Raw genomic sequence first — 19,356 nt, forward strand, 5'->3', positions numbered from 1 at the left:
ACGTCTTTCTCTATAGTTTCATGGAAGTGCATGACATAATTATAAAACCCAGTTTGTTGGTGTTGCATTTTGCAATAGTGTTTCAGATTTGAGCCTGAATTATTTAAGTAAATAATAAAGAATGTGGTGATCCCAGCACCACGAGTCTTTACAAAGACTTTCAATTCTCTAAACTGCATTTTCTATTCAATAGCCTAGTTTGCTAATCTTTCAATGGTGAAAGCAGAAATACTGATTACTTTTTTTTTAATATTGAAAGCTTTAAAATAAAATGTTGATGTTCAAAGGGGCCTGGGTGTCCTTTACGCAAATCACAAGAAACCAACATGCAGGTGCAGCAGGCATTCAGGAAGCAAGTGATATGTTGGTCTTTCCAGCAAGAGGCTTTTAGTACAAGTGTAAGGATGTCATACTATAATTATGTAAGGCCTCATTGAGATTATACATGGAGCGATGTACACAATTTTGGTTTCCTTACCTAAAAAAAAGTAGTTATTTGCCATTGAGGGAGTTCACCAGGTTGGCTCATGAGCAGACATTGAATAGATCTGGGCCTGGATTCTCTGAGTTTGGTTTAGAAGAATGAGAAGTGATCTCACTGAAACTTACAAAATTTTTACAGGACTTGACAGGGTGGACACAGGGAGGACATTTAGGATGCTGAGGAGCCTAGGACAAGGGGACACTGTATCAGAATAAGGAAAAGGCCCATTTAGGATCGTGATGAGGAGAAATTTCTTCGCTCAGATGGCGATGAATCTTTGGAACTCTCTACCCCAGTGGGCTGTGGAATCTCAGTCACTGATTGCATTCAAAACAGAGATCAATAGGTTTCTGGGTGTTAGAGGAATCAAGGGATATGGGATAGGGCAGGAAAATGGTGACTGGAGTAGAAGATCAGCCTTGATCTAATCAAATGGGAGTCAAGCTGAGGGGCCAAATGGCTGACTCCTTCTCTGTTGTTTGTCTCATGATACACATTTGGTCATTATGTCAGGAATTAACTTTGATTATTTGATTAGTAATCCACCGCTCAAAGCTTGGAGTAGAAAAGCAGGCACACAGTTAGCAGAAAAGGTAACAATATTTAAATGAGATTTATACTATTAATTAAAAATATAAAAAGCAATCATAGTGGTCAGAAACTCTGGAGCTCAAACCTGTACTATATGGATATGTTCTTTGTTTTACTTGATTTACAATAACATTTTAAGATGAATTATACATTAGAATGCTTTCCTTTCTCGTGGGACTGCCAAATAGGAAACATAATTTAGTCAAGCACACTACAGTTTGTGTGGAGTACTAATTATTACAAGTGTGCAATCATCATAAAATTGTTTCTAAATCATAAATCCTAATTATGAAGCATGCATAAGGTATCTTTTGTTTCAATGTTTCTGTGAAGCCATCATTCATTATCAAACATATTTATCTGGGGTTAATTGCAATATTAGTGATGCGGTATTAAATTATGAAATAATAAACCATGAAAATGTTCCACCTTACTGGAGGTGGAAGGAAAATCTAAAGGATGACATCACCCAAGGCAGAAAAGCACAGGGACGAGACCGGGACACATGATCATAAGGAAAGAAAAGTATTGAAAAGGTCTTAGTGTTTAAATTCTGATGTGGAGTGAGTGCTGATTGGGAGGTGTGGTGATGCAGGGAAGCGAGATTTGCAGAATTTCAGTGCTCTAACATAAATGTAAAGAAATGTTGTCAATGAACCTTGCCATAAAATGCACCTTTGGTATAATAATTTATTATACATGTGATTTAGCTGCAGTGTCTTAATTTTTGCTTCCATTATTAATGCTATCAATAGTTCTGAAGCTTGAACTGGATTTTTTACTTTAACAAGCTAATAATTCTAGAAAGTCAAGAGAGACATGAGACTGTAACATCACTCAACAGCATTTTAAAAACAAATAAATGGAATTATTGTCAGAACAACAGTGCTCATGTCAACCACTGCTGGATAACAAACAAATATTTTGGAGGGAGCAACACACAAGATGCTGGAGGAACTCAGTGGGTCAGGCAGCATCTACGGAGGGAAATGGAGAGACAACATTTCGGTTTGAGACCCTTCATCTTGTCCATTTCCCTCCCTAGACGCTGCCTGACCTGTTAAGTTCCTCCAGCATCTTATGTGTTGCTCCAGATGTCCAGCATCTGCAGTCCCTTGTTTCTCCAATATTTTGCAGGGGGTACATTTTGGTCAAGTTTGGGAGGAGGACGAGAATCACTTAAGAACATCATTACAGCCTCTACAAATTTGGTTGATTCCACAACTGTAAAGGAAATATTCATACGGAAATACAAAGCAGGTCACTTGTGTAGGAAGAGAGACAATTCAGCTAACTGCTGACCTGACCGGTACCGCTCATCTCGTGACCCTGACGACCGACGGCGATGGTATCTGGAGGAGGAGGATGGTGTGACAGGTGTTCGCCGCTCTTGTGGCAAGGACGGTTCCACTCCTGTAACAACAGAAAGTCAACAGTCACTACAATCCTCTTTTTAGCCGTACAATCTTCAGTCTGATGATGATGATTCTGATCCTAGTAATATTTAGTTCATCAGTCCTATTTCTACATCCAAAACCAAGCAGGACCTTCCTCACAATAACAGAGAGTGAATTCCTCACCCTAAGAAGTGATGTGGCAGTGTGGACCTGGTGCTGATGTATCAGGGTGTCTGAGAACATTCCTGCAGGGACAGAGTTCAATGAATCCAAAGGTGGACCTTGGATGCTGCTGGAGTTCTGCCATAACAGGATGCAGCAGCTCCAAGCAAGAACGTTTATTCCCATTCAATGTTCAAAACATTGGTTAGACTGCACATAAAGTATTGTATATAATTTTGGTCGCCACATTACAGGACGGATATGGGAGCAGTAAAGAGAGTGCAGAAAAGATTCACCAGGATATTGCCTGGAATGGAGGGCTGTAGTTTTAAGAAGAGATTGGATAGGCTGGGTTTATTCCCACTTCAATATAGCAGACTGAGAGGTGACCTTAGAGGTTTACAAAATTATGAGGGGCATGGAAAGGATAGGTAATCAGAGTCTTTACCCCAGGGCAAGGGAGTCAAGAACTACAGGGCATAGGTTTTAAGGCAAGAGGGGAGAAATTTAAAGGAGGGTGGTGAAGATTTGGAACAAGTTACCAGCAGAGATAGTGGAGGCAGACACTATTACAACATTTAAAAGGCATTTAGACAGGTACTTGGATAAGATAGGAATATAGGCCTAATGCAGGCAAATAGAATTACTGTAGATAGGCACCACAGTTGGCATGTATGAGGTGGGCCTATTTCTGTGCTGTACATTTCTATGATTCTAACTCAAACAGCATGAAATTCACATGTGTGAGGACATCACTGTCCTCTGATGTCTAATTTACATAACAATATGCAAATACATCACTCTGAAGAAAACATGCATAAACACTTTTCAGAGCTGTACTGAGTCATTGCAGATTCAGTCTATTGACTGGGTTCCTTTGTCACCTTAATCTCAATTGTGTCCTTGATTTTGACGTATCCCTTGCTCAAACTGAGGAACTCACCACCATTTGACTCACTGCTGCTTACTGATTCTTAACTCTGTGCTGATGCGATGACTGGATTCATCATACATTACTTCAGTGTCTGCAGGGATGACTCTCACAGTAATCGTTAGGTCTACGTGGACATTTCCGACATAATTCTGGATACAAACTCAATTAATTTGCGGACTACTTCACTGAGTTCCCATGATTGAATGCCATTTTTGCTCATGACTAAAACCAGCACACAACTGAAAATGTTTTTCTCTTCCACTGCTTCAGTTGATGCCCCTTTACTATCCCCTCTAAGTTAGGCTGCAAATGCCTGCAAAGACGATGAAGTAGTAACAGCTCTTCCAGGGTGAAGCCAGTCGTGGAGTGTGGAGCCACATGGTACATAAAACAAGTTAGCCCATCGATGATTCATTGTGAAGCTATGAAACCTTCTGTCAACACAAAAACAGATCTTTTCACTGCCTTACAAGATGATGTAGAAGAATCAAATGATACTTGAGGCCATTACAATGCATAAAATTCTCAATTGTATATTAAGTGAACCTTAGCCCAATAGCAATTCTGCCAGTGTAGCAGACAGAGCAAAAAATTCATCTCAACTCTTTGATGGTACATTCCACTGCCAAAAAAACGACCTACATGTTGGACTTCAATCCAGTTTGAGTATGCGTTAATAAGAAGGAGGGAATGTTTGATGTGATTGATCCCTTTGTAACAAAAATCAACAAGGACTTGTTGGAATGGCTGAAATCAGCCATTTCCATGGTTGGGATGGTATGTTAGGTGGAATTGTTCGCACTACTGGCAAATTACACAGATGGATACAACATCCAACACACAAGAGATTCAGCAGATTCTGGAATCTGGAGCAACACACACACAAAATGCTGGAGGAACTCAGCAGGTCAGGCAGTATCTACTGAGGGAAATAAACAGTCAATGTTTTGGGTCATGATGAAGGGTCTTGACCTGAAGCATTGACTGTTCATTTCCCTCCATAGATGCTCCCTGACCTGCTGAGTTCTTCACCATTTTGTGGAAATGACTTCCTCCAACTCAATCACTTCTTGACCAATATAAAGATATGGATCCCATATCTATGCTAATCCCATTTGCCCACACTAAACCTATATCCTTTTATGCCTTGACTATATTGTGTCTGTCTAAATGTGTCTTAAATATAATACATAGAAAAATACAGCATAGGAACAGGCCTTGAGGTGCACAATGTCTATGCCAACCACAATGCCAATTTAAGCCAATCCCATCTGACTGCACATGGTCTATATCCTTCCATCCCCTGCATGTCCGTCTGCCTGTCTCAATACCTCTTAAATTTAGATAAGATATCTTTATTAGTCACATGTACATCGAAACACACAGTGAAATGCATTTTTTTGTGTACAGTGTGCTGGGGGCAGCCCGCAAGTGTCATCACGCTTCAGGCGCCAACATAGCATGCCCACAACTTCCTAACCTGTACGTCTTTGGAATGTGGAAGAAAACCAGAGCACCCAGAGGAATCCCACGCAGACATGGGGAGAACGTAAAAACTCCTTACAGACAGTGGCCGGAATTGAACCCAGGTCGCTGACACTGTAATAGCTTTACACTAACCACTGCACTACCGTGCCTACTGCTTTCAGCAGCTCCCCTGCAGCATGTTCCAGGCACCTACTGCTCTCTGTGTAAATAAAAATGTCCTCTCAATTTCACAATCTCCTTTAAACTTTTATCTGATACCACCATCTCCTCTAACAACATGTTCCAAATATCAACCACTCTCTATATAAAAACTGACACCTCAGATCCCCTTTAAAACTTCTCTCTCACTTTAAACCTATGCCCTCTTTTTCCCATGGTAGGGGCATCAAAAGTAAGATTGTTTTACATATCTATGCCTTTCGTTATTTTGTATACTCCTATCAGATCAGCCCTCAGCCTCCTCCACTCCAGGGAAAACAGACCCAGCCCAACCTCTCCCCATAACTAAAGTCCTCCAATCCAGGCAAATCCTGGTGAATCTTCCCTGCATTCTATCCAGCACAGTCACACCCTTTCTATAGTGTGGCAACTAGAACTGCACACAATACTCCAAGTGCAGCCTAACCAGTGTTATGTAAAGTTGTAAAATAATATCCCAATGCTTCTATTCTATGCCCAGACCTATGAAGGAGGGGATGTCATAAGCTTTCTGAACCAGCCTAATGACCAGTGTTGCTGCTTTCGGGGAACTATGAACTTGCCTCGATCTCTCTGCTTAAAAACATTCCTTAGTCTCCTACCATTTACCACTTGTAATGTCAGGAAATATGAATATGTGACACTGAGCATCTCCATGTAACTCATTAATATGGACTACAAATAATTAAGCCCTCGCACTCATTCCCAAGAAACTCAACTAGTTAGCCTGGCAACTTGAAAATGACCTCTTTATACATAACTTTTGTTTGTTTTTTGTCTGTAACCAATCTTTAGTCATACATTATCCTCAACCTTTGTCTGTAACCAGTCTTTAGTCATACGTTATCCTCAATCACATGGGCTCTTATTCTGCGCAATAAACTTCTATGTGGCACCTTATCAAATGCCTTTTGAAAATGTGAAGCAGGAACTTGAAGGAAAAAGAAATGCCTCATCAAATCAGTGCAGTTTTGGATGCAATTTGCACATGGATAATTGATTACACCTAGACAGGGAACCTTACATCACCACATCAACACATCAAAGCTTCAGGAGTCCAACTTAAAGGTAATTCCTTTATGGCATCAGACTAACACAATACACTTGCTTATTTTTCCATCGGGTACTCAATCCAATATCCCCAACTGGTTTGTTATTCAAGTAATTCTATTGCAATTGCCCTAAATCATAACATAAAAATATTTTACTCTGTTTATTTGGTCCTTAGTTATCAGTTAAATAAATTAATGTGCAATTGTGTTTGGGATTCACATAGTCATAAGATAAAATTCTACTCATAGAGCCGGAGAGATAATATCCAACATTCACTGATGAACAGAATGCATGAGCAAAACTGAGAATTATTGTAGCAAAAGTACAAACTGTTGTCTTTGAACACTGCTGCAAAATATTGATTAGACTCAACCATTCACATTAACAACATAACCTTTGACCAACAGATAGATATTCTGAGCTACTAGGGGACTTAAATTTGGCAGACGTCTTTGCAATGTAGTTTTGGAAACTTTACAAAGAGCCTGTCAAAGCCAAGGAGTTTTCAAGTGGGATTTAAAGCAGGAGACGAAATGCTCACTAAATCACTAAATGCTCACTAAATAAGTGTTATAATGATTATCCATTTCATTCTTCTCAATTGTTGTGGCCCTCAGTGAAAGCAGTCTTTAACACCCAGACTAAATCATCAACCTGTGTAAAATATACAGCTCAGCACTTAGAAATCCATTCCCAATCAGTAGCATTAAACTCACTATCCAGTAGTATTGGAGCAGAATATTCAACAACTTAAAGTCATTCTATTGACACCAATGGAGGCAGAGATGATGATGAGGTGAATACGTACCGCCTTCAGTGTTACCTACCACCCCTGTTGTATTTCAGACCTGAACCAACTAATGCTTCAAACATCTTCTCCTTGTGTCACTTTTGAATCTTTTCCCAATCACCTTCTTTGAAAGTCCACTTGTTCTCAACTCCTACACCAATAGGAACAATTTCTCTCTATCCACTCTTGTCGATAATTTCATGACTGCAAACAGCACTCTCAGATTTTCTCACAGCTTCCTTTGTTCTGAGATCAACCCCAATTTCTCCAGTCTATCTGCATAATTAAAATCCCTCATTCCTAAAATCATTTTAGTAAATCTTTTCAACAACTTCTCTCAAATCATTCTCCATGCAGAACCGCACACAATACTCCAGCAGTGGCCGAATCAGTTTTTATACAGACTCATCATGCGATCCCTGCTGCATTTTCAATTTGCACTCTCTCTTTAACCTGGAGTACATCAACAATGTTCAATAGTAGTGGATAAGACTGCGAATGGTTTGCACTGGGTATTTTCTGGCTTAAATGACTCTTCAGACCGAATCAATTTCCTGTGTGGTTTGAATGCACATGTCTGGAAAATATAGCTTTGCCATGAGAAATCTTTAAAAAATATAGTTGCTGCCACCTCTGAAAGGAAGAAGAATAAAAAGCAAGAGAAGTATTTAATATTTTGCACCAATAGCTGCAGCCTGGAGCAATATAAAAGTTAAAGAAGAAAAGTGACAGATGTGAAGAATTGATGGTTAGTAATCTACAACAGGATGTAAGAAGTAAATTTTGAAATGAACCCACATCTAAGGAGTTCAGGTTAAGGTTCTGGGCCAAATGTACGACCAGGTGCAATTATTTTAGAACAATTTACTGTAATATTTAGCACTACTGAGAACTTGGAACTACTAACAATCCAGCAGTTAACAATGAATCTGAATGAATTTCCAAGATAATTTGCTGACAATTGTTTGCAATCTGAAATTCACACACCAAACTTAGATATTATAATCACGCAAAGATCTACAGGGAGAGCTCTGCAGAGATCATTAAAACTAATTAGTTGTATTGATACGATGAGCTAACTGTGCCCATTTATGCACAAACTTGAATCGAAAGATAATGAAATAGTGCTGCAAATTGTTTGTAACACTTGATCTTGTTGCCCTCAGAATTATTCCACCACCCTCCGCCTCCCCCACCCACCCACCCCGACCCTTTGTTCAATAGTCAATAATCTCAAGTGTGCAAGGTAAAGGTCAGCAGTGTCAGGTACACAACTCATATTGTGAGATCAATCACTGTCAGAAATTCAGCATCTTCAAAAACCAATAAAATTCAGAAAGAATTATTTTCATTATTAAATGACTGTAGCTGACGCAGACACAGAAAATCAATAGAAATATTGGGAATGTGGAACATGCTTCCATGTGGAATAGTTGAGGCAAACTATTATTTGCTTTAAGAGGAAGCAGAATAACTACTTCAGACAGGAAAGAAGTTGTTTACGGGGATGGGGTTGGGTGAAAGAAAGTGAGACAAGGAATATGAACAAATTCATTTGGGTTAACTGCTTGCTTATGTATTGTAAATTCTATTTTAAATTATGTATTCTAGGTTCAAAACAGCTCTGAATCTCACACATAATACTATTGGTGAAAAGTAGGCTGAGTGCTGATGCTGAGTACAGAGTGCTGATGTTCTCTGTGTGTCATGCAAGGAAGATCACTGTCCCAGCAAAGGAACTGAACTACGATGCTTCACCTTGAAGGAGGACCATCTCTACAAATCAGAAACAAAGGGAGAAAAAGATTTACAAAAGTAATTTGCAAATCCAACAAATCTGTTTATCACGTTTTTTTGGGAATGCACTAATAATGATAAGGTACCTGTTCTGCCCATCCTTGGTGCTCCAAGGATGGGAGATTGTGAGCCTTCTCCTTGAAATGCCAGGTTTTTGTGGATGAGACCATGGCAGGTGAGATGCTGGAAATAATTGTGCTTCCACAACAATGCTGCTCTGATTCCCTTGGCGATAGAGGTCATAAGGGAGGATGCTGCTGTTAAACTAACCCATTGTGAATTCCCCAAATGCAGCCAGTAGATCATGCAAACTACTGCATCTTGGAATGTTACATAGGTGCACTTAACCAGATAAGTTGTGGATTTTCTATTGCACACTGAGTTTGAACCTTGTTCATGCTACATAGGCTTTAAAGATTCAGATGGAAAGACATTTGCACAAGTCCCTAACTTTCATTTGGTGCTTGTAGCAAGATGGCTGGTCCACTTTGGTTTAGGTCAGTGATGTGGTAAGCACTGATAATGGAGTGCTTGACAATGGGGATGTCTTTGAATGCCTTAAAGAGGTAACAAAAATCTCCTCTTTGTAGCCCCGGCACTTTATTGGTGCAAAGGTAATAGTGTTATCCTTATCCTGCCACAGACTGACCTGTGCAACTTCATTATCAGACGAATTGCAAAACCAGAAATGAACATAAGACTTATTATTTCTGCCATTGTTAAATCTTAAAAATTCTGCAAAATACCACAACCATATCAATGAGCCAATAAAAGCTCACCTTTTATCTTCACTATGATTCTGTCATGACCAATAATATGTTAGTCAAAACCACAAGGTGCTCTTGGATTTTTAGATATGAAAGGAATGAAGAGCTGTAGGCACTGCAGGAACGGGGCACTAAGGTAGAAGTTCAGCCACAATCATACTGAATGGCAGAACCACTAAAATAGGTGGTATCGTAGACAGTGAAGAAGGTTTCCAAAAATCTTTACAGGAAGATCTTGATCAGCTAGGTAAATGGGCAGAGGAATGGCAAATCGCGTTGAATCCAGAGGTGTTGCATTTTGGGAAATCAAACCAGGGTAGGAATGTCACAGTGAACGGGAGGGCCCTGAGAGTGTTGTGGAACAGAGAGACCTTCGAGGACAAGTACGTAGTTCCTTGAAAGTGGCATCACAGGTACACAGGGTGGTGAAGAAGGTGTTTGGCACAGTAATCAAAGGACTGAGTATAGGAGTTGGGATGTTATGTTGCAGTTGTACAAGATGTTGGTGGGGCTGCACCTGGAGTATTGTGCACAGTTTTGGTTCCCCTGTTATAGGAAAGACATCATCAAGCCGGAAAGAGTGCAAAGAAGATTTACGAGAATGTTGCAAGGACTTGAGCGCCTGAATGAGAGGGAGAGGTTGGGCAGGCTTGGACTTCACTCATTGGAGCATAGGAGACTGATGCGTGACCTTATAGGGTGTATAAAATCATGAGGGTCATAGATAGGGTGAATGTACATGGTCTTTAACCCAGGGAAAGGGAACCAAGTACCAGAGGACATATGTTTAAGGTGAGGGGGAAAAGTTTTAAAAGGGACCTGAGGGGCAACTTCTTCATGCAGATAAGGAATGAGCTGCCAGAGGAAGTGGTCGAGGCAAGTCGAATAACAACATTTAAAAGACACCTGGACAGGTACATGGATAGGAAAGGCTCAGAGGGATATGGGTCGAACGCAGGCAAATGGGACTAGCTTAGATGGGCATCTTGATCAACATGGACGAGTTGGGCCAAATAGCCTGTTTCCGTGTTGTATTACACTATGACTCTATAAGAGGCACGATGGGTCAAATGGTCTACTCTTGTTCCTTTTTCTTACACTGTGCTCGAATGCTCAAATAATAAATGGCTTAGACTTTGCTGTAGGCTGCTCATTACTAAACATTTTCTATTAATTCACAATGCTCAATGTATTTAATGACTGAAGAGTACTGATATAAATAACAATCTCAAGTCATTTAAATTCATTTTATAATTCAAACAAGCTGAAAATCTACTTTTAAAATTACAGCATGCACATCTCCCAGTTTGAATTTGAGACCTTTGCAAATTCAACCTGTGATAATTAGGCAAGTTACTATTTTTTTATATTTCATTTTGGTTTGCCGTTTAAGCAGCTATGCTTTTTCTGTAGGTAACATACCTGGAGGCTGTGGCAGGTAAGCTCCAAGTAGTTTTGATTTCTTCTTTTCATACCCTTTCTGTGTGATGTCTCCTGCAAATGAAAGAAAAAAAGCCATTATTAAATGGGAGGTTGCAGAATAAATTTCTGTACCAAGGCGGGATACGTTGCCATCACAACAGTTGCTCTGGCACATTGTACCAAATCAGGGCATGCTGGGTCGCAGACTTCTGAAATCCTTAGCCACGTAAGTGATCATTTTTCTGGATAAAACCTGGTGCAATTTGTTTCAGTGGGACTGGTCAAGGATTCACGGCTTAAATCCATGCTGGCTGGGCACCAGCAGAATAACACAGGCACTTTCATCAAAGCAATCAACAATGAATTATGCATTGGCTATGGGCTTGTAATTGCTGTCAGAATGAATTACCTACCAAGTCCAATCATTTCAATTTAATAAAGATGGAAGTTCTATAAATAGAAGGCACTTCCATCAGCATCAGAAAATGGAGAACAAAAATAATTGGTTAACATTGTGAGTAAAACCCTATTTAGTCTGATCAGGTCTCACAAAGAAATTCTGCTCAAAATGTTAATTTACCTTTTCTTATTACCATTAATATGGGCTTCCAATATTTTGCTTTAATTTCAGTTTGCAACAGTTAATTATTATATAAAAATTGCTTAACTATGTGGGAAAATATACTACTGCAACATAATTACAAGTGTGTCAGCAAAATTATTTGCAATTCTACATGCAGAGTGACATAAAAATAGAGATCACACCAAGTTATTGCAAGTTTCTTTTTAAAGTTAAAACCATCCAGTAAACAATCTGGCCCATTGGCTGCACTCATCCCACTTATTTTTAGCACAGCCACACTTAACTTTTATGGTTCTGTGAGGTTATTTTGATGCAATAATATAGTAACCCACAGATGTAAGAAATGTGTTAATTTAATATTAAAATATGGCAAACTGAAATGAAAACAAAATGCTGGAAGCTCATAGTAGATCTGTTAGTAGCTGTAAGAGTAGGCAGGTTAACAGTGAGCAGAAGCCTGGATAATACATCCATCAAACAAAATACAGTGAGCTGCAAATGAAGACTAGGCCTCAAGTGATGGAGTAGTTTAATAAAAACTCTTCAGCTTAAAGCTTTCAAAATTTTACAGATCAAAACTATTGAATAACAAGCATTTCTTTTTTATCAATGTGGAAGTAAAAAAGACAATAATCTTTTTTTAAAAAATGATCTAAACAAGAAAAGATACAATTTGCATTATAGCTCGCCACAAAAACCACAATGATTTTATTAAGAAGATATTTAACATCACATTTGTAAGGGTATCACTCCTGCAGTAATCCCAGCACCACCACTATTCATTGTTAGAGCATGAGCTGAGAGGAATATGGTAGATAAGATCTCTTTATTAGTCACACGTACATCGAAACACACAGTGAAATGCATCTTTTTGCGTAGAGTGTTCAGGGGGCAGCCCGCAAGTGTCACCACGCTTCCGACACCAACATAGCATGCCCACAACTTCCTAACCCGTACGTCTTTGGAATGTGGGAGGAAACCGGAGCACCCGGAGGAAACCCACGCAGTCACGGGGAGAATGTACAAACCCCTTACAGACAGTGGCCGGAATTGAACCTGGGTCGCTGGCGCTGTAATAGTGTTACGCTAACCGCTACACTACCGTGCCTGTCGTCACACTACCGTGCCTGCCGTGGTCTGCACTAGTGACTGCACTAGTACCCAGAGTCCTGGACTGGTGGTTCCCTAATAATGTTTCGGAGGAAAGTTGCTGTCTGCTGCTGGACCAAGACCCACAGCACTGTGATTGATTCTCATGGAACTGACTTATCGCCAGTTCAGGGGCCATTAGTTATGGCCTAACCAAAGCACCCATGTGCCATGAACGAATAAATAAGTGAACCCACTTTCTGGTCACCAGAGCTGGTTGCAGAGCAGCAGACACCACCCCGAGAAAAGAAAATTGTTTCAGTGTTTATGCAGTACACTCACTTGACCTGAACTTTAGAATTCACTCTCTTAAATCATTCATACTCAAAAATAGGAATTGTTGTATTTTTAAATGGTATGGGTCCTTTTAAGCAATTTTTATGTCAACCAAAATGCATTATCTGAAACAGTGCAGAAAAGTCAACACTTTTGATACAAGTGGAAATGGTTCTCCTTGAATTATGTATCTTACACATTATCAAATTACTGAAAGTAGACCATAAAGTGAAAATCGTTGCTTCAACCCTGAGGAGGGAAGAGCAAAAACATCCGTGTGCATTTTAAAAAGCAACGTGCATTGTGATTTGAACGGGTAATTATTTCTTGTTCTGTTGCATCGCACACAGTTTAAGTACAAGGAGAGGCCATTCGGTACACTGTGCCAGAGCTGGCATTGCTTTTCCAAAGTAATGTTTTCCATTTCTGCAATTAACTCAGTTTCAGTAGTATTTGCTATAAATAATCTCACATTCAAATAACAGTTTGCATAAAAGCACTTCTTGTGACATTTCTAACCTCGATACGTACTTAAAGGGAAAGTGTTTGCCAAGCTATGCACTAAGGGTTGGGGAGTGGGACAAGGTGGATTGCTCTTCCATTGAGCCAGTATGGTCTCAATGGGCCAAATGGCTTTTCTCAAGAGTGCAATGAGTGAAAAGGTCTGATGACAACTGCAATGTTCACTGCCATTGAAGGATCAATTATTGCTTTATTTCCACACTGATCTGCTCACTATCCCCCTTACAAAAGAACCTCCACCGCTCTCAGAACTGTACAGAAACCATCGATTATAGATGGAATTCACCCTTCATATCAAATTAGCCAAAAAAGGGCATTCATTACACAAGTACTACAAAGATCTAATGAACAAGAGTAACAATACCTAAATTTTGTTTTTTAGCCTGGTTTGGTTCTGACTGTAAACATCAGGCAACTGATATCTTACATATTCTGCTGAAAACACCATTCTGTTTTTTCTTGATAGCTAATTAATAGGCTACGTTGGATGCTTTTCAAAGCATCACAACTCAGACAAATTTATATTTAGCATATTCCCTTGAGAACAAGCTCCACCATCATTACCTAGACCAATGTGAGAGCAGACAAGGGCAGGCAATCCAATCACAGCACTGCTTAAGCCAGCCTTTGCTTCAGTCACCAAGCAGCAATACACTTTCTTATGTCTGAAATGATAAGCAAACCATCTTCTGAAAACAAAACACTGCAAGCTATGAGGAAAGAAAATTTGCTAGTGGAAGATTGGGGCCTTAAGAATTAAATCAAAAGTGACAGGAGTCGTTTAAGGGAGTATTTCAGATTCAAGAAGGATGGAGGGTCTAGAATACACACACAATTAAAAAAGAGTGATTTAGGATTTAGATCAACCAGACTATCACCTAATCAAAAGTTCTCAGCTGTCAATATTCCATCTTCATCTGCTCAGCAGTGCCTTACACAGACATAGGAATACAATAGGAACAGGAGTAGGCCACCTGACTCCTCAAGCCTGCCCCAATTCAATATGATAGTGGCTGATCTACCTCATGCCTCAACTCCTCCTCTGTGCTCAAACCCCTATAGCCCTCAATTCCCAGAACTTTCAAAAACTTACTGAGCTCCACTTTAAATACCTCTAATGATCAAGCCTCCACAATTCTCTGCGGCAGAGAATTCCAGAGATCCACCATCCTCTGTCAGAAGAGATTTCTACATACCTCGGGTTTAAATGACCAGCCCCTTATCTTGAAACTATATCCCCTCAAACGAAATTCTCTCACGAGTGAAAACATCTTGACATCTATCCCGTCATGCCCACTTAGGATCTTATCTCTTCCAAGAAGATTGCTGCTCATTCTTCTCAGCTCAAAAGAATACAGACCCAACCTCTTGTGACAGTCCTCTCCTCTCAGGACTTAGCCAGTGAATCTCTTTTGGACTGCCTCCAATGCTACAAAGGCACTCTACCGCTTTTGGAGCTGTTTCTAGAGGTGCACTAATTTTTTTATTCTAACCTTCTCAGTTCATATTGGTGTCCTTCCTCTCCCCTGCCTTTGAGACAAAGTGGTACTTTTCTCTCCCTCTCCATCAATCCCACTTTATTAAAAGCTGTTTATAGTCAAAATAAACAGTGTCTACTAGGTTTTCCTATCCATGAGCTTCATGACTACTTCAAAAAAAATTTAAATCTATTTATATGATTTGAGCTTCCTTTAGTAAAGGCATGTTAGTCAAATCTAATTCATTTAGCCAAGATTTTACACATGCATCATTAAAGATCTTCCCAAATATATTTAACTGTACTGATCTCAACCTGCTGGACCAACAGTTACCTGGTCTGATTGTCACATATCTTACAAAGAATTTACAAGAGCCATGCACAAGTGGAATAAGTGATTGGAGACTTGGACCAAGGACTGACACACAGTGTGTTCTATTGTCCTGGGTACACTTCTCCCTGGGGCAAAGAAGGTTGAGAGGAGATTTGATGGAGGTGTACAAGACCATTACTGGTTTAGATGAAGTAAGCAGAGGGGTTTCCCTTTAACAAATGGTTCAAGGAACAGGGGAAATGGATCTAACATTTCAGGTAAAAGATACAAGGAGGATGTGAGGAAAATGTTTTACTCAGACAGTAATGATGATTTTAAAATACACTGCCTCTAGGAATGATAGAAACAGTGTCAGAGGTTTCAAAGGAGATTTGGATAGGCAGTACATAGTAATTCGCAGGACTATGGAGAAAGAGTGGGGACATGGACCCATGCAATTGCACAACGGGGAGCCAAAATAGACTCAATGCGCTGAATGACTTTCTTCTGTACAGTATGATACTACTGTATATCCTTCAAATCTGCTTTCTATTGGTGATTTTGAGCACTTCGTTTAACCAAGGATATTACCAGCATGAAAATAGTAAAGCAATTCACTAGAACAGTTCAAAGAAGAGGTTATTGCCCTGATAAAATCATAAATATCAGGGGCTATTTTTCTGGAAAAAAACAACTTAAGACTACTTTAACAAAGATGTGAGATTACAAAAGATTTTCATTCAGTAACAAAATTTGTTTTTGCTTTTTTGATAACAAAAGAACAAAGATTAAGGATTATCAAATAGCAAGAAAACAAAATCAAGATTTTTTTTGTAGAAGCTTATTAGAACTGGATTACTAAACTTTATTTTAATATATATACACAAATTCATCTTTTGAAATGTCATTGACAAGGCCAGCATCTACCCCTGTTCTTAACACTGCATCATCATCTAAAAGGGAACGGGATAAATAATTGAAAAGGAAGATTATGGCAGGCAGCTCCAGATGAAGAACAACAGGAAAACAAAACACAAGGGTCAAAAGATTTCCTTTCGTGTGATTCAAAATGGCATTTTAAGTACGTTGCCTTCAGTGCAGATTCAATGACATCCTGTTAAAGACCAGACAGCCCCAATTTGTCAAGCCATCAGAAATAAATGACATTTTTCTAAGGAAAGGTCACATTTGCTAAGTGTCTGTGCTTTCACTTGCTTCTAAGGACTGTATCTTTCTCCGCTCAGACTCTTTCACATGTAGCGTGTCATCATTTGCTGACAGATTATCCCCAGTGATCAGGCACAGACTGAGAGCTTTTGCCTGTGCTCCTGTACAATCCACCGCCTGCAGGGTCAGCCTCCTGCTGACATCTCCCTGCAGGACATCAGAATTAGAAACCCGCAAGACCAAAAGAGATCAGAATTTTGTTAGGGTTTTTTTTATGTTAATTTATTCACAGGATGTCAATGTCCTGGGCAGGGACAACATTTAATGCTGGTCTTTAATTGCCCTTGGGCTGACTGGAAAGCCAGGCCATTTCAGGGGAGAGTTAAGAGTCAACTACATTACTGTGAGTCACTAATAGGCGAGACTGGATAACACAGCAGACTTGTTTTGCTGAAGAACATGATCACCATTACTGATACTGACATTTCATTCCAAATATACATAACTACAGGACCTCCACAGGTTACAAATGCTATCTGTACAAACGAGTGAGCGTTCAGGAGATCGGCAGGATGGATTTGCTGGCGTTTTCTGCCGCCTCGGAAATCAGTTCACGGTCACGCTTCCGATGCGAGCTGTTCAAGTTACAAACAGTTCACAGGATCGGAACCCTGCCGTAACCTAGGGAGGACCCACACTTGAACTTAAACTTCATTGCTGCTTGCCAAATTCATATCTGTTGTCCAGAAGTCCATGCCACTCTTTACACTCCAGTAATTTAACCACTATGCTTCCAGGGGTTTCAATATTACTTGATGAAAAAATGTCGATGTTGCAAAATAGAGTCTAAACCAGAGACAACAGCAAGTATACTCTGATTAATCTTTGTTACATTATAAGAATAGGATAACAACAGCACTTGCAACATTAGACATGAAGGTTTCCAAGTTAAATCATTAGCCTATGTTGAGTTAGCAAATCTCCGACAAATGAGTGTTGGTGAATGCAAGAATTGGGATCAAGCGTCCCTGGCCAGGAGGCAAAAGTCAGTATGGTCTCCTGATCGCGGTTTATGCTTCCTACTGGCAAGTGCATCTCAATTTGGCTATTGGCCTGCAGCTTTGGTTTCAAGCTGGTGGATCAGGTCATCGGTCGGTGGAGATGGATCAGGAGGACGGGGGTGGGAGAGGACAGGTAGTTGTTTGAAGGGACAGGCACCCAGGAGTGAACCTGAAAGGTGGACAGATACCCACCCCTGGAATCTGGATGTTCTCTCTACGACCATGTGGGTTTCCCCATGGCTGCTCTGGTTTCCTCCCACAGCCCAAAGATATACAGGTTGGTAGGTCAATTGATCGCTGCAAATTACACCTAGTGGAGGTGGATGGGGAGTTATTGGACATATGAGAGAGAATAGTTTACAGGGAAACAAGGGGAGGAATGGGATTATTGGGATGCCTGTGATAGGCAGCACAGATTTGATGGGATAAATGACCAACTTCAATGTTCTAAGGAAATAAGATACTCTTTAGGTTCCTTGTGCTGGCCTGTGACCTACTTCGATGGGCCCCTTTCAAGCCACATGGAAGTAGGCCCACAGGTGATATGGAAGCCGCTTTCTGTACGAACAGCCAGATGTGCACCATTGGAAATTACAGAGCTGGCATCCAGATGTGTGCTGCACACTGCTGGACACCACCACACATATCTCCGTGCACCAGGTGCAGATATCATGCAACTTGCATGAAGTTCCCAAATTTCAATTACATTCTGAAGACAAAGGAGACAGCAGATGCTGGAATCTGGAACAGTCCTGATACAGGGTCTCGACCCGAAATGCCAACTTACACCTTTTGCCTCCTGATAGAAAAATAGGGGGCTATGTGGGAGGGAAGGGTAAGATAGATCTTAGAGCATGATAAAATGTCGGCACAACATTGTGGGCCGAAGGGTCTGTACTGTGCTGTAGTGTTCTATGTGCTAGTGTTGTCTGACCCACCGTGTTCTTCCAGTCTTCTGTTTTTTTTGTTTCAATTACATTTTAATTTACATTGAAATAGGATTGGTTAGAGCACAAATCTTTGTTGGCAGTGGAATGAAGAAGTTTGATGGCAGTGGAATGAAGAAGTTTGAGTATATTAAAATACAAAATAAAAATATTTTTTATTCTTATTCTATTTCCTATTTTGCATTGTTCCCTAAAGTGTTAGCAGAAAAGCCTTGGTAAATATTACATTTTTTATAACAAATTCAAGAGCTGCATTTTGGCCAGCAATAACGTGATTAATTTGTTCAGACAGCAAATAATAACGACCTCGTGACATGTTACTTCTGGCTTCTTCATAAAATTAACTGAGTGTCTTTCTCGACTGCAGCTCCTTTATCAATCTGCTTTGATCCCAAGGGATCCCTCACTCACCACAAAGGCTACTCTTTGCTACCAATCATCTCCAAAAGATTATTGTTCCCTCATCTCAAGGACCAAACTCAATATCACTTGGCTGACAGATGACTCAGAAAGAATAAAACCCCTTCAGTAAAATAGCATGATGCAGTCTCTTCCAGATACAGTACTCTGATAAAGTCACAAGGTTTTTGTATGCTATTTACCATATCGCTTGTATTTTTGGCAGTGCCCTACAGGAACATTTTTCATCAGATCCCATGTGGTTCTTGGTTCACTAGACCATTCACAATTCTGTCTTGGCAAATGAAATGCAGAAAAGACACCTGTTTGACAATGCTGGCAGAGACAGCGGGTTTAGTAAAGCACTCTCAGGCTGCTG

General features: G+C 40.1%; 1 protein-coding gene across 2 annotated transcripts in view; it reads right to left on the bottom strand.

The window, feature by feature from the left end:
- LOC127570339 (disco-interacting protein 2 homolog C) overlaps nt 1-19,356 on the bottom strand; it is a 504,340-nt gene that overhangs the window by 216,410 nt on the left and 268,574 nt on the right. For both annotated transcript variants that reach the window (XM_052015787.1, XM_052015786.1), the window contains exons 2-3: nt 11,084-11,155; nt 2,378-2,488 (exon numbers count right to left, since the gene is read on the bottom strand). In XM_052015787.1, the coding sequence (XP_051871747.1) occupies nt 2,378-2,488; nt 11,084-11,155 (183 nt within the window). The remainder of the gene's footprint in view (nt 1-2,377; nt 2,489-11,083; nt 11,156-19,356) is intronic.

Source organism: Pristis pectinata, chromosome 5 (assembly GCF_009764475.1).
Source record: "Pristis pectinata isolate sPriPec2 chromosome 5, sPriPec2.1.pri, whole genome shotgun sequence".
Taxonomy (NCBI): domain Eukaryota; kingdom Metazoa; phylum Chordata; class Chondrichthyes; order Rhinopristiformes; family Pristidae; genus Pristis; species Pristis pectinata.